The sequence below is a fragment of the Brassica napus genome, chromosome A3, assembly GCF_020379485.1.
Source record: "Brassica napus cultivar Da-Ae chromosome A3, Da-Ae, whole genome shotgun sequence".
In the NCBI taxonomy this organism is placed as follows: domain Eukaryota; kingdom Viridiplantae; phylum Streptophyta; class Magnoliopsida; order Brassicales; family Brassicaceae; genus Brassica; species Brassica napus.
This window is the reverse complement of record NC_063436.1, coordinates 6,279,522-6,291,796: the sequence shown is the minus strand read 5'-3', so window position 1 is coordinate 6,291,796 and position 12,275 is coordinate 6,279,522. Positions and strand designations below refer to the sequence as shown.

Below are 12,275 nucleotides of genomic sequence, written 5' to 3'. Positions count from 1 at the left end.
ATAAATAAAATTAAAACTCAGAGCAGATTGAAAGCCATTTTAACTTTTAACCAATAAAAATCAGACCAATTTGTTCTTAACCTCATGTGAAGACTCATTAATCTAATTCTACATTTGTATCATACTAAGTGATGTTTTACCTTATTTTTGGTTTTAAGTGATGTTTTATATATATAATGCAAAAGTATCAATTATTTCTAGATTAATCTTACGACAAATTATTATTTTTGTGTTTTGATAAAGATTCATATGAATTCCAAGGTAGGAGTAAAACCGATATCATGCAACTTTTATAGTTTTTACTTTGTATGCATTATGTCAAAAGAGCATCTCTACGAATGTGAAGACAAAACACGTAAAAACAAATATTCTCGTGGTGATATATTAACAAATCTATTGATTTTAAAAACAGGAAATTAATCCAACAGAAGTAAAGTGTGTTAATGAAAAAAAAAAAGAGTTAAAAACGTTACATAAACAACTGATTACTGACCAAGTCAGAACTTATTTTCTGTGGTGATTAGGAGTTTGAACTTAAAAGTAAAGGAAATACAAATACAACACTAAAAATAAAACGTCCTAATCAATATATATAATATATACAATAATGGAATAATTACAGTACAAAGACTTTTATATGTAGTTGGACACCTTTTTGTTTTCTATATTGCTGAATATATTTATGTTTGAATAAAATAATAGTAATGGTTTATGGGCTTTTTACACTTTAGTGTGTCCACAGTAGCACAAATAAATGTAATAAGCCTCTCTCTCTCTCATAAAAAGGGACCAAAGTACCAATCTTTTTCTCTCAAATTCCCAACTTGGCCTCTGTTTTTCATGTTTGCTCTCTTTATGTTCACTTTCTCTTCCTCCTCTTCTCTGAAAAAAACATTTGACACTTCCAAAGTTTTCTCTCACAAACAGCAAGAACACAAAAATGTATGCAGATTCTGGGTTAATGATCAGTTACATGCATAATTGTCCACCAGATTTTCAACAAATTGAAGACCTCTTCAAATCATACAAGCTCTCTGATGATGAAATGGTATGGATTTTCATTTTCTAATTCACTGCATTTGAATATAGATCTCCTTTTTTGTGATGATTTTTTCGTTCTCTTTTTTTTTTTTGTTGATTTTCAAACTGATTTTAGGTTTTTGGGTTTCTCCCAGAAGATTCTGATAGTGTTTTTTGTTGTGTTTGTCTTTTTGATGTAATGAAACATATTTCTTCCTCTTTTTGTTTTGGTTTATGGAGTTAAAATTGGAGTGTCTAGGAGCTGAACAAAGCAAATTTGTCTACTAGTGAAGTTGATTTTTCAAGAGGAAACGTTTGTGGTGTAAACTCTTAAGTGGTCACTTGATAATAAGATATTTGTGTTCCGCTGACCTGTCCATAATTGCTTTTAGCTGCTAAGAAAGTTTGAGTAGAAAAAAAAATGTTTTTTTTTTCTTTTGTCTGAAGAAAAATGGAATCTTTTTATAAAACGGAATCTTCTTTTGCAGCAAAAAGCCAACTTTTTATTTTCCCGTGAGAGAAAAAAAAAAGAAGTTTTCTCGGGAAACTAAAGAAACCCTTAATGAGTCTAGAGATTTGATAATGGGAACTGTGCCCTTTTTTTTTACATGAGATTCCGTGTCCCTCAAGACTAGAAAAGGGTTTGTGTTGTTTCATTGGTTCTTCCTCCACTAAATTAAAAAAAAAAAGGGATCCACTTCCCATAAAGATCCGTGCTTTACTGTCTTAATGTCTCGAACTATGTTCTGTTTTGTTTTGTGTTGTGTTGTGGTCTTTGATTCTGATGCTGCTACTTTTGATTGTGATTTATTTTTTACAAGAACAACGCTTTTGCTAAGTCAACAAACATAACTGACTATGATCTTGGAGAAGAAGGAGATTTATTCAAAGCTCCTGATCCAATTCTTGAAGATCCTATTGTAGCCGTTGATCCACTCTCAGCTGCTTTGACAATGATCTCTTGCGGTGAAGACTCTTCGCAAGGGCTTTGCGAGCTTCCTGATCTAGGGTCACTGCAGAGTGGCCAAGAGCTTCTTGACAAAGCCTTTTATGAGTGTGAGCAAGATCTCATAATGAAGTCAGCTATGGAGCCTCCATTCTCTGATGTCTTAGACGTCAAGAACATCTCTCTGATCACCAATGAGAGCCAGGATTTGCAGAAGAGTGTTAGCTCGGAGAATTTGAGCTCTATGGGTTGGTCACAGAATCAAGAAGCTCTTGTGGTTCAGAACTTCCCTGATTATTCTCAGTTGGATTTTGGTTATGTTAATGGGATGCGACGAGCCTTTAGTGAAGGCGACATACAGGTTTGAACCATTGCACAAAGTTTGTGTCCTTTTTAGACATTCTTATATGAATAATATGAATTGTTGATTATAATATTTTATTGTTGTTTTTTTTTTTTGATGAGTAGAAACTTGGGACTGGTCATTTTCAATGTCCACTGGATATGATTATTGTGAGCTGTACTTCAGATGATCGACGTGAGAAGCTGTCTCGATACAGGAACAAGAAGAGCAGGCGAAACTTCGGACGCAAAATCAAGGTAATTCAAACACTTGAAGATCCTCTTGAGAACTAATCTTTTTTTTTATTTAGTTTGAAGTAACTCAAACTGTTGTATTGTTTGGTTTCAGTATGCTTGTAGGAAAGCTCTTGCAGATAGCCAACCAAGGATCCGAGGAAGGTTTGCCAAAACTGAGGAGAGGAAGTAGAATGAGTTCAAAAGAAGGGGATGGGACTGAAGAAAGTTGGAAGAATGAGGAGACAAGGATCATGTCATTAGAAACTAGTTTTGTTTTATATATAATGTATAATGATGTTATGAGCATCTAATTAGTTTTTGTATATAAAGGGTTTCTCTAAAATAAGCTTTTTTAAGGAAAGAAAAATTGTAGCTACAGAAGTTATGTAATGGTGGTGAGATGTGTATATATTTTATATAATCTATAAATTCTAAATATTAAGTATATATCTATTTGATCAGCTACCTAACTCCATAAACTGAATCACTGATTGAATGATGGTGTAAGTTACAGAGTATTCTTACTCCATTTGGTATCTTCACAGAGTTGTATGTAAGTGAGATCAAACGAGAAATAGTAGGCAGAGACATCTGAACAAACTTTTTCCATGAAGAAAGTCTGTTTCCTTTCCTCTGTTGTTTTTAGTGTTTGTTGATATGTATCTTCTTTTAAGGATCTTGAATAGCGCTGCGGAACAAGTGAGAGGAATCATTGTAGGCAAACAAGATATGGTAGGGAAGGGAAGGATTGAAACTGACATATATCTATTGTTGTAAGTCTTGACTTGAGTTTTGAGCATATAGATTTCTGAACTTTATGTTTGTTTCAAATTTGTTGCAGCTGTTTTAGATTAGTGAGGAGATTGTCGTTGATGCTACATAAAAGAGAAACTTTGCTGTAGCTGCTCTTTACACACATAATAAGAAGCCAAGAACCTGTTGCTCTCCACGCTTTAATAGGAATCTCAGTGAGCCTAAAGCTGTTGAAAATTATTTTCTGTATATAACTCTTCAAACCTTTTCTTGACAAGGTTTCAATTTTCTCAAAAATATCAAATAAAAACGAGAAAAAAAAAAAGACTACACCGGATTATTTTCTCTAATGTTTTATTATTTCTCTTTGCATGAAATGAGAAAGGAGGGCACAAAAAAAAAGAACAGAACAAAATTAAGCAATGTTTTTTTAATAAGGCATTGAAAATGAAAAGCAAAAACAAAACAGAAAGGAGATGCAAAATAGAAATGTCTTTTAATGTGTACTTTGAGTAGTAGCATCATGTATCTGACTTATTACTGACTCATCAGTTTCATTAACTAATGATTCCTTTACCTTTGGAGATACATCTCCATTACCATCAACAGCTTCAACTTCCTTCTCTTCTTCTGCTTCTTCCATTTCCTCGTCTTCACACAACACCTTCCCCTCTTCAACCTCCATAGCCTCCAGAGCTTCTGGTGAAGCTACGGTCAAGGTAACAGGATCTCCTTCTGTAACAGCATCATGTTCAGGAGCCGTGTCCATTGTTTGGTCTACAGCAGCTCCATCATCTGGCTTTCCATCTTCCTCACAACCTTCAATATGATCAGCCTCCGGTGACTTGTCTGGGATGGGAGATGGAGATCTTTCAACTTGTGTTCCCATCTCCAATCCAGCATCAACAGGTAAGGATTCTATCTGATGCTCCTTTTGGGATGTGTCTGAATCAGACACATCGACTTTAGCCAAGCTTGAAGGAGAGGCTTGGGGAGGCCTGTGAGTCTCAACATTTAAAAGACCCTTCATCTCAAATCTTTGCTCCTTGTAGAGTTCCATCGCTATCTGAAAGTGGAAAGAGACACATTATAGTTGCAAGAAGCTAATATCAGAATCTTATTTTCTTAGTATTAGTGCATTTACCTGAAACAATGAACTGTTTTGAGAAGGGAACAATGAAAGTGTCGCCAAGGAAGTACTGTTGCCTTTTGGCACTCTCTTCCCACCTTCCTGTCATCAAAAAGAATATACAGAGAAATGAGAAAAGGTTCTAAAAGCCAATACAAGTAGAATCAATGATGTCAGTGTTCTACCTTGAGATTTACAAACACAGCAGCTACATCATCAATTGGTTGATGTTCTTCACCCATCAATACGCTGATGCATTTACGCAGCTCAGGATCAGCAAGTTCTACCGACATATCAACCTTCGACAGATAATGCCGGCAAAAACGTTCGCTTCTCTTATCAGTAGTTTCCGCAACAGGATCTTCAGCTGCAGCTTCCACCTTAATTTTAGGAGACCTCGCATCCAAATCTTTCGCAGGAGACGTTAGATTAGACCCAGCTTCAACGCTTTTCCCCCTGTTATTCTCAGAGTGACTCGTTTGGCCACCAGTAGACTCACCATCGGCAACCTGAGCCGAATTATCATCTTTAGCAGATCTTGACGAGACTTCCATGCTCGCATCTCCATTTCGATTTTTCCATTCATCTCCACCAGACTCCCAACCACGGCTCTGCATCCGTCTGTTATGGTCCCACTCAGATCCTCCATACATGTTTGAGTCATCCCTGAAGGCACTATTGCTCATATCCCCAAAATAGCCATGCATGTGAGAAGAAGCACCTGAGTTGTCCATCATGTTCTGCCACCCGAGAGGACGCATGTGACCGGAAAACCTCTCAGCGTCAGGTATATGGTAAGGGATTCCAGAATGGTTCATTTCCATTGATGGCCTTACCCCAAAGATAGATGGAGATGGGTATTGAGGCATCATAGCCTGGAAGCCATGAGGTTGAACGTGTTGGAATGGAATAAACCCATTCGGAAGTGGAGCTGGCCAGCTTGGGACACCTCTCCAAGCATTATTACTCTGTGTTTGCCCTCTTCCAATCATCCCATCAACGCCTCTCCTATAACGCCCACCGGTATTGGCCCTGTTGTCGTCTTCTCGAAGGCCCACTCTAGGACTGCTCATGCCACTCCTGGATTCGGGTCGTGGAGGAAAAGAAGAATTGTTCTGGTTGGCTTTGTTGTTAAAGGATATATCTCCCTGAGATGTGTCATCCGCCCGAAGCCTTTCGTCCTCAGGTGCTGAAAAATCTCTCGCGTTGTTCCTATGGCCTGTTTCTTCAGCCTCATTGCTCCATCTTGCACTACTCTGATTATTATTGAATCTCCGGTCAAGGCTTGTTGAAGAAGGAGATCTTTCAACCATGGGGCGGGGAGAAGCTTTTGCGGAACCATGAAACTCGCCCAAAACACCATCTTCCGTCTTTGGTGTCTTCTCAGACGCTTTCTGTCTTGTACCTCTGTCTGATCCTCCAGACAGCTCAGCCGCCTCCCTGGACGAGACCCATTTTGTTGTCTGGTCTGAGACATTCCTGTTTCACCATAACAAAACTATTATCAATATCAACTTTTAAGCTTTTTTTAGAAAATATAAGAGTCAAAAATTGAATAAAATTCAAAAGACGGCACACCAAACGTTTCCTGCTCGGCTACTTCGAGTACACAAATAAAAATGGTTAAAAGAGGAAAAACATACCCATTCTCTTCTTGAACCACAGAACTGGAAGGTTGACGCTCTGATTTGATCACATCACCATCAGGCCCTGCTCGGCTACTTCTAGTGTCCGTGACGACCTCCTGATAATCCGGAGACTTCCTCCCTTCTCTTCTCTCTCTATACCGACCACTTTGATCATCTAGACGCGACGCATCACGATCATTATCCCTTTCCCGGTCACTTTTACTTCGTTTCCCTTCATGATAATAGTCACGGCTACTACGGTCTTTCTCTCTCTCATGAGTCCTATCCTTATCATGATCCCTGTCACGATCTCTACTCCTATCACGGTCCCAATCCCTTCCATAGTAACGATCATGCTCGTAATCCCGACGATCACGATCACGTTCCCTATCCCTATCACGTTCCCTGTCTCGCTCATAGTCACGATCACGATCCCGACCACGTTCGCGGTCTCGTTCACGCTCGTGATACCCATCAAGTTCACTGTCAGGCTCATGACCATGGTCAGCATCCTGTACTTTGGACTTCTTTTTACTTTCGTCTGGGAGGAGCTTTCCATCAGACCTATGATGCTCTTTGGTAGGTCGGTCTTCTCGCTGCTTTTCACCTATCTGTTTGACGTCTTCTTCCTTGTCTTCCAGATATTTATCTCTGGACTTCTCTCCTCTGTGTTTCCCATCTTTAACGTACTCATCATCACTGTTATCTTGATTCTTGTCTCCCACACCATGATCATCACGCTTACGCCTTGATCGCTTCTCAGTATGGTTTTCAGTGCCTAGACTCTTTTGCTGATCCTCAGCTTTCGACTCTGAATCCAAAATAAATAGAAAGATAAGCAGCAAAAAAAAAATAAGTAAATTGCATTTGCAAATGTTCATATATTATAAACCAATTACATGCGGCCTCAAATATCATAACAACCAAAGCAGCAATAAATAAAATTCTGCAAGCGCTAATCACAACATTGCTCCAAAAGACTACACTTAGATATGTAAAGATTCCAATTACAAGAAAAGGTATCATGTAAGTTTGCTATCCACAATTCATACACAACAACGAAAACAAATTGATCTAAACAGTCTGCAACCAAAACTATATCTCAGTAGCAACAAACACAAGCACTCAAGTCAATTAAAACCAGAACCTTGATTCATACACAAACAAAACAGAAAACAAATGAATCTCCACAGACTGCAACCAAAACTATATCTCAGTAGCAACAGCAAACACAAGCACTCAAGTCAATTAAAACCAGAACGTTGATTCATACACAAACACGACAGAAAACAAATGAATCTCGACAAATTACAACCAAATCTGTGTCTCAGAAACAACATCAAAAACAAGCACTCAAGTCAATCAAAAAGGCTTTGGGGGTTATCTTACCAGATTTATCAGAGAGGCCCTTGGATCTATGGTGATCATCCCCATCATAAAGCTTATCACTTTTACTCTCCTTATACTTCTTATTATCCTTATCCTTATCAAGCTCCCTCCTACTAGACTCCCTATGCTTGCCACTACTACTCTTCCTGACCTCCTCCCCATCCCCTTCCTCCCTCCTCCTACTACTAGACACCTTGCTCTTCTTCGAACTCTCCCCTTTCTCATCCTCCTTCCCACTCTCCCCTCCCTTCCCTCTCCTCCTCTTCGAAGATGACGACGTGTACTCCTCGTAGTACTCCCCATTATCGTAATACTCCTTCCCTCGCTTCTCCCCAGAAACCCTAACCGCGCTGCTGCTGCTCTTCTTCTCCTCCTTCTCCGAATCGGAGTGGTCTCTCGCGTCCTTGTGCTTGCTCGATTTGTGCCTCGTGCTCCTCGGCATCTCCCCAATCGCAAAACCCCCCAATTGATTCTTCTTCGATTTCGAAATCGGAAACCCTAATCGAAGGTTTGGTGTCGCGAAAGGGAACAAGACTTCGGCGGATTGGAAAAAGGCGGCGGGTGGATACAGATCTCCGGCGAGATTTGACGGCGGCGGCGGCGGCGAGATAAGAGAGACCTCTTTAGTGGTGCTTTTGCCCTCTCTCGATGCCTCTCTCTCTTTGAAGAAAATGTGTTTGCGTTTAGATTAACTGTTTTGTTCTTTCGGACAAGGGGAAGACTAAGGGATTAAACACCCATAATGACGATATTACCCTTTAAACTTCCTTCTTGTTACGGTTTTTTTTTTGGTTTGCTCATGAGGGAAGTTGAAGTGCTACGCTTGGGCCGAGTTCGTTTTATGGGTTCCTTTCTTAATTGGTTGTCAAATTCGTTTTATGGGCTTGCCAAAAAACTAGTTTCACAAGGGATGACCAAGTAATTAATAGGACTTTTTCCCAAACTCAGCTCAATTTAGCCTCCTTCGAACAGTTATAAATCTTTTTAAAAAGTAGTTTTTTTTTGTAAATCAACATCTCTGATTAGTGATCACTAGTTTTTGTCAACCCCTTGCTTTTAAAAGACTAAAAGACCAATTCATAACACTATGAGAACATCAGCATTACTGTGGTCTTTCAACCACGGTTTCTCCAATATTTATGTTAATATTTTAGCACTAATTATTTGTCTAATCCAAACTTTTTTATTAAAAATTTGCACTATCAGAAAAAAGACAGTGAATTTTAACACTAATTATTTATATAATGTAAACTTTATTAGTAAAAATTTGCACTAGCGAAAAAAAGACAGTGAATAGTTGGTTTCTCGAGAAAATGAAAGAAGAAATGTAACCATTAAAAAAATATACATAGACTATTGGAGCTTGGAGGAAGATGACCGTGTTTGAGAAAAATGGTGAAAAAATCTTAAATGTGATTATTGTACCATTTAAATATAGATATTGCTTTTTCATAATTAAATTTTCTATTGGGTCTCTCTCTTTATATTATGTCTCACAATATCAAAAACATTAAGTATACATTTTCAATTAAAAAAAATTCTCATAATCTATCTTTACTTTATTTTTTTATTAAAAAATGCAGATTTATATTTTATGAAAGATTTACTTACAAGACAAAAAAAACAATGAAAACTGAATGAATCAGATATATTAGTTTTAAGTATATTTTATGTGTTGGTATATATCTCAATTTCTAAACATAAAATACTTGCAAACATGTATTTATGTTAATGAGAAATTTTATTTTACTGGTTACAACCTTTTTGTTTAAATGCAACACTTCATGGTTATCCATATTTACAGAATATTTAATTAAAAATTGATTTTATTTTGATTGATAACTATAAATTTTACGGTTTTATCATCAAATATTTTAAAACACAGTCATTTTGATCTGTGCGTACACTAGTCTTGTTTGTAAATGGTATGGTTTGAGAATTTTTATTTCAGTCTAATTTCTTTTTCCAGTTTCCTTAAACTTTTGTTGCAAGTAAAGTCAAAATCTATGAGGGTTGGAGTATGTTATAATTATTTTCATTCTTTTTCTTATTCTTTTTTTTATAAGCATATATCTTTAAGCAAAAAAAAAGAAGTATATATCATTATTCAAAAAGGAGAATCGCTTTTGTTTTTATTCAGCGAGAGGAACGAAACACGTCTTGCAGTCCACCCAACATGGTCCTCCAGAGGAACAAAAAGGTCTAATACGGCAATACCTGGATTTCTTTTCATTCTACATTCTTAAATCTCAACTACAAAATTAAAATAAAAACAGATTATTTAAATCCTAAAAATAAACATGTAGAGTAAAAAGGAAACAGAAAAATTAAATATCATAAAACTAAATCTTAACAAACTAACAGAAAAAAGGAAATAAAATGAATAAATTTTTCTCCAATCATAAAATCAAAATAAAAACAAAAATGGATTTGTTCTGATCAACAAACAAAATATTTTATTTCCTTATTTTGAAATATACAGATTTTCCCAATTGCATATTTTATATTAGAATTTTAGTCATTTTTTTGTTTTATTCGTGTGATATATTCTCTCTGTTTCATTTTAATTATCGTTTTATATTTATGGAAAAAGATTAAGAAAATATTTAATTTTGTATATTTCAAAATAAAAACATCATTACTTAAACACCTAACTATATTTCAACCAATATAAATATAAACAGTAAAGTATTATTAATAAATTTTGCATTAAAAATTTAAAATGTGAAACAAAATTTTACTTTAAAACGACAATTAAAAAGAAACATAAAGAATATTAATTTTATATGATGTGCTTTCTGTATTTGTTGGTAAATGAGTTGTTCCAAAATAGTCTCTTCCAAACTTCCGTTTTATTATAAATGTATTTTTTAGCAAACTGAATTTATACTACAGTATCTTGTATGAGTATTTTATTATCATTTAATCATATCATAGAAAAAAAACTTATAATTTGTATGATATTACAACATAAATGACATATATATTTATATAGAGGGAAGCACGGATCTGGAACTCCAAAAAAAATTAGGTATCCGAATCTGCTAATTAGTGATTTAACTATCCGATCATATAACTAAAATTGTGATATTGTTATCAATGTAAACTAACCACTTCACCATGGCATTTCCAATAATATGTTCTTTCAATTTTGTTTAATTTGTTGTACATGACTTTTTATCTAGCATAGGAGACATACCATATACTATATTGTGTGATGAATCTATAGAAAGGGAGAAAACATAACTTTTCTAGATTAACTTATGTATAGCGTTTTAGCAACAAAAAAAATAAACTTATGGACTATAGCGTCTCATTCGCTAGTTAAGCATAATGTATATATAGATTTGAAAAAATAAGTGTACACAGTGTATAACAAACCAAAAACAATAACTAAGAGACAAAGAACTGTGACAAGAAAAGAGTAACACATAAGGTTCCAAGAAATGCACTTTATATAGTTATAAAATGATAAGACCGGGCCCTATAGGTATAGCTTTTGACCCTTAGAATCTGTGAAAGGAGAGAAAGACTCTTCCAATGTGTGGCCATTGATTGATACAAAGACTCCTCAACGATACAAATGGCCACATTTGACTCTTCTCTCTCCTCTCTTCTCTCTCACCCATCTTCACTCCAAAAAAAAAAATAGGGCCTACAGGCCAATAGGATCATTTTTATTTTGCAAATGGCTCGTAAATCATGGTGTCCACTATTCCCGACACACTGACATGACCAAGGTTCGATACCCTCCCCTTTTACTAAACGTGGGAAAAGGTTATTTCTCTCGTTTCGGTATATATCACTGAGAAAGGATTTGAAATGAAATGCAACGTGAAAACATGACTGGACAAGAAAAGTTAAGTAGCCCTAAATAAAGAGGTTGAATATGTTTCCATCTACAGCCTAAGTTTGTAAGGTAAACAGGTTGAAATTCACTAAGTGATAGTCGAGCTCAAAATTAACTTTAACAAAATCTTTGGACTACTAACAATCATTTGTAAATTTGATTCAAGAATCTTATTTCTTTCTACTGACAAATATATACAATTTTTATAGCGAGAAATGATTATAATATTTAACTATTGGTACCTAATGGTAGTGTAGTATCGTGTAAAATCATTAGTTCAACCTAACAATTCATTAAATAAGGATTCAGTATATAGATTACGCCGCACACATGTGAAGCGGCACATGGACGCACAAAATGGTTAGTTGGCCTCAATCTGCTCCGAGAAGTCGCGTCCCTATTCTCTTTAATTAGTGTTTTTAGTATAAAAATGTAGCTATGCAAATGCTAATTTGCTTATGTCGCTTACTTGTCTTTAAGTTTATAACAATGTACGATTTATTCTTCTTAATTAATAATTTAAATAAAGCAAATGCCACTTTGCTTTTGTTGTCTTTATAACTAATGTTCGATCATTTTATTGTAGAAAAAACTTGTAAACGAAGAAAGGAGTGCAAAGGGAAAACAAAGCCTTCAATTTTGCTTAACTAGGGGCACAGCCCCGCGCACGCGCGGGGCCGGATACTTTGGCGTTCTGTCGTGTAGTTATGTGTTAGGAATTTTTGTCGAATGTGTGTTCTCCAGTTTTCGTGTTTTCTAATGTGTGGAGAAGATAGGTCAGCCAATTGGTTCTGGTGTTGGTTATTAGTGATCTTTCGCAGATATATGAATGGATATGTTGAAGGAGGAACTGGGTATGAGGTGGATATAAAAATAACCCGCAATTTCTTATGTTTGGATATTTCACATATATGTTTGCATAATGAATTGATATAACGTTAATGTATTTAACGTGTGCATGGAATAAATGTTAAGTTTATG

The 12,275-nt window shown here is 35.8% G+C and overlaps 2 protein-coding genes across 2 annotated transcripts; one reads left to right on the top strand and one right to left on the bottom strand.

Moving 5' to 3' along the window:
- Positions 1-708: 708 nt before the first annotated feature.
- LOC106437520 (zinc finger protein CONSTANS-LIKE 9-like) lies at positions 709-2,992 on the top strand. The gene is made up of 4 exons (XM_013878411.3): positions 709-1,048; positions 1,842-2,327; positions 2,435-2,566; positions 2,658-2,992. The coding sequence occupies exons 1-4, from the start codon at positions 941-943 to the stop codon at positions 2,733-2,735; spliced, it is 804 nt and encodes a 267-aa protein (XP_013733865.1). The 5' UTR covers positions 709-940; the 3' UTR covers positions 2,736-2,992.
- A 721-nt stretch (positions 2,993-3,713) lies between these two features.
- On the bottom strand, positions 3,714-8,153 carry LOC111213097 (uncharacterized protein DDB_G0283697-like). Its single transcript, XM_048773743.1, has 5 exons — positions 7,445-8,153; positions 6,071-6,866; positions 4,613-5,906; positions 4,443-4,529; positions 3,714-4,364 (listed from the first exon to the last, which is right to left on the bottom strand). The coding sequence occupies exons 1-5, from the start codon at positions 7,884-7,886 to the stop codon at positions 3,795-3,797; spliced, it is 3,189 nt and encodes a 1,062-aa protein (XP_048629700.1). The 5' UTR covers positions 7,887-8,153; the 3' UTR covers positions 3,714-3,794.
- Between the last annotated feature and the right edge of the window lie 4,122 nt (positions 8,154-12,275).

Excerpts from the sequence above, each read along its gene's own strand:
- LOC106437520 (XM_013878411.3), top strand. The coding sequence starts at position 941 with ATGTATGCAGATTCTGGGTTAATGATCAGTTACATGCATAATTGTCCA. Across the intron at positions 1,049-1,841 it reads AGCTCTCTGATGATGAAATG|AACAACGCTTTTGCTAAGTC; the intron begins GTATGGATTTTC and ends ATTTTTTACAAG. Across the intron at positions 2,328-2,434 it reads TTAGTGAAGGCGACATACAG|AAACTTGGGACTGGTCATTT; the intron begins GTTTGAACCATT and ends TTTGATGAGTAG.
- LOC111213097 (XM_048773743.1), bottom strand. The coding sequence starts at position 7,886 with ATGCCGAGGAGCACGAGGCACAAATCGAGCAAGCACAAGGACGCGAGA. Across the intron at positions 6,867-7,444 it reads GGGCCTCTCTGATAAATCTG|AGTCGAAAGCTGAGGATCAG; the intron begins GTAAGATAACCC and ends TTTTGGATTCAG. Across the intron at positions 4,365-4,442 it reads AAAACAGTTCATTGTTTCAG|ATAGCGATGGAACTCTACAA; the intron begins GTAAATGCACTA and ends TTCCACTTTCAG.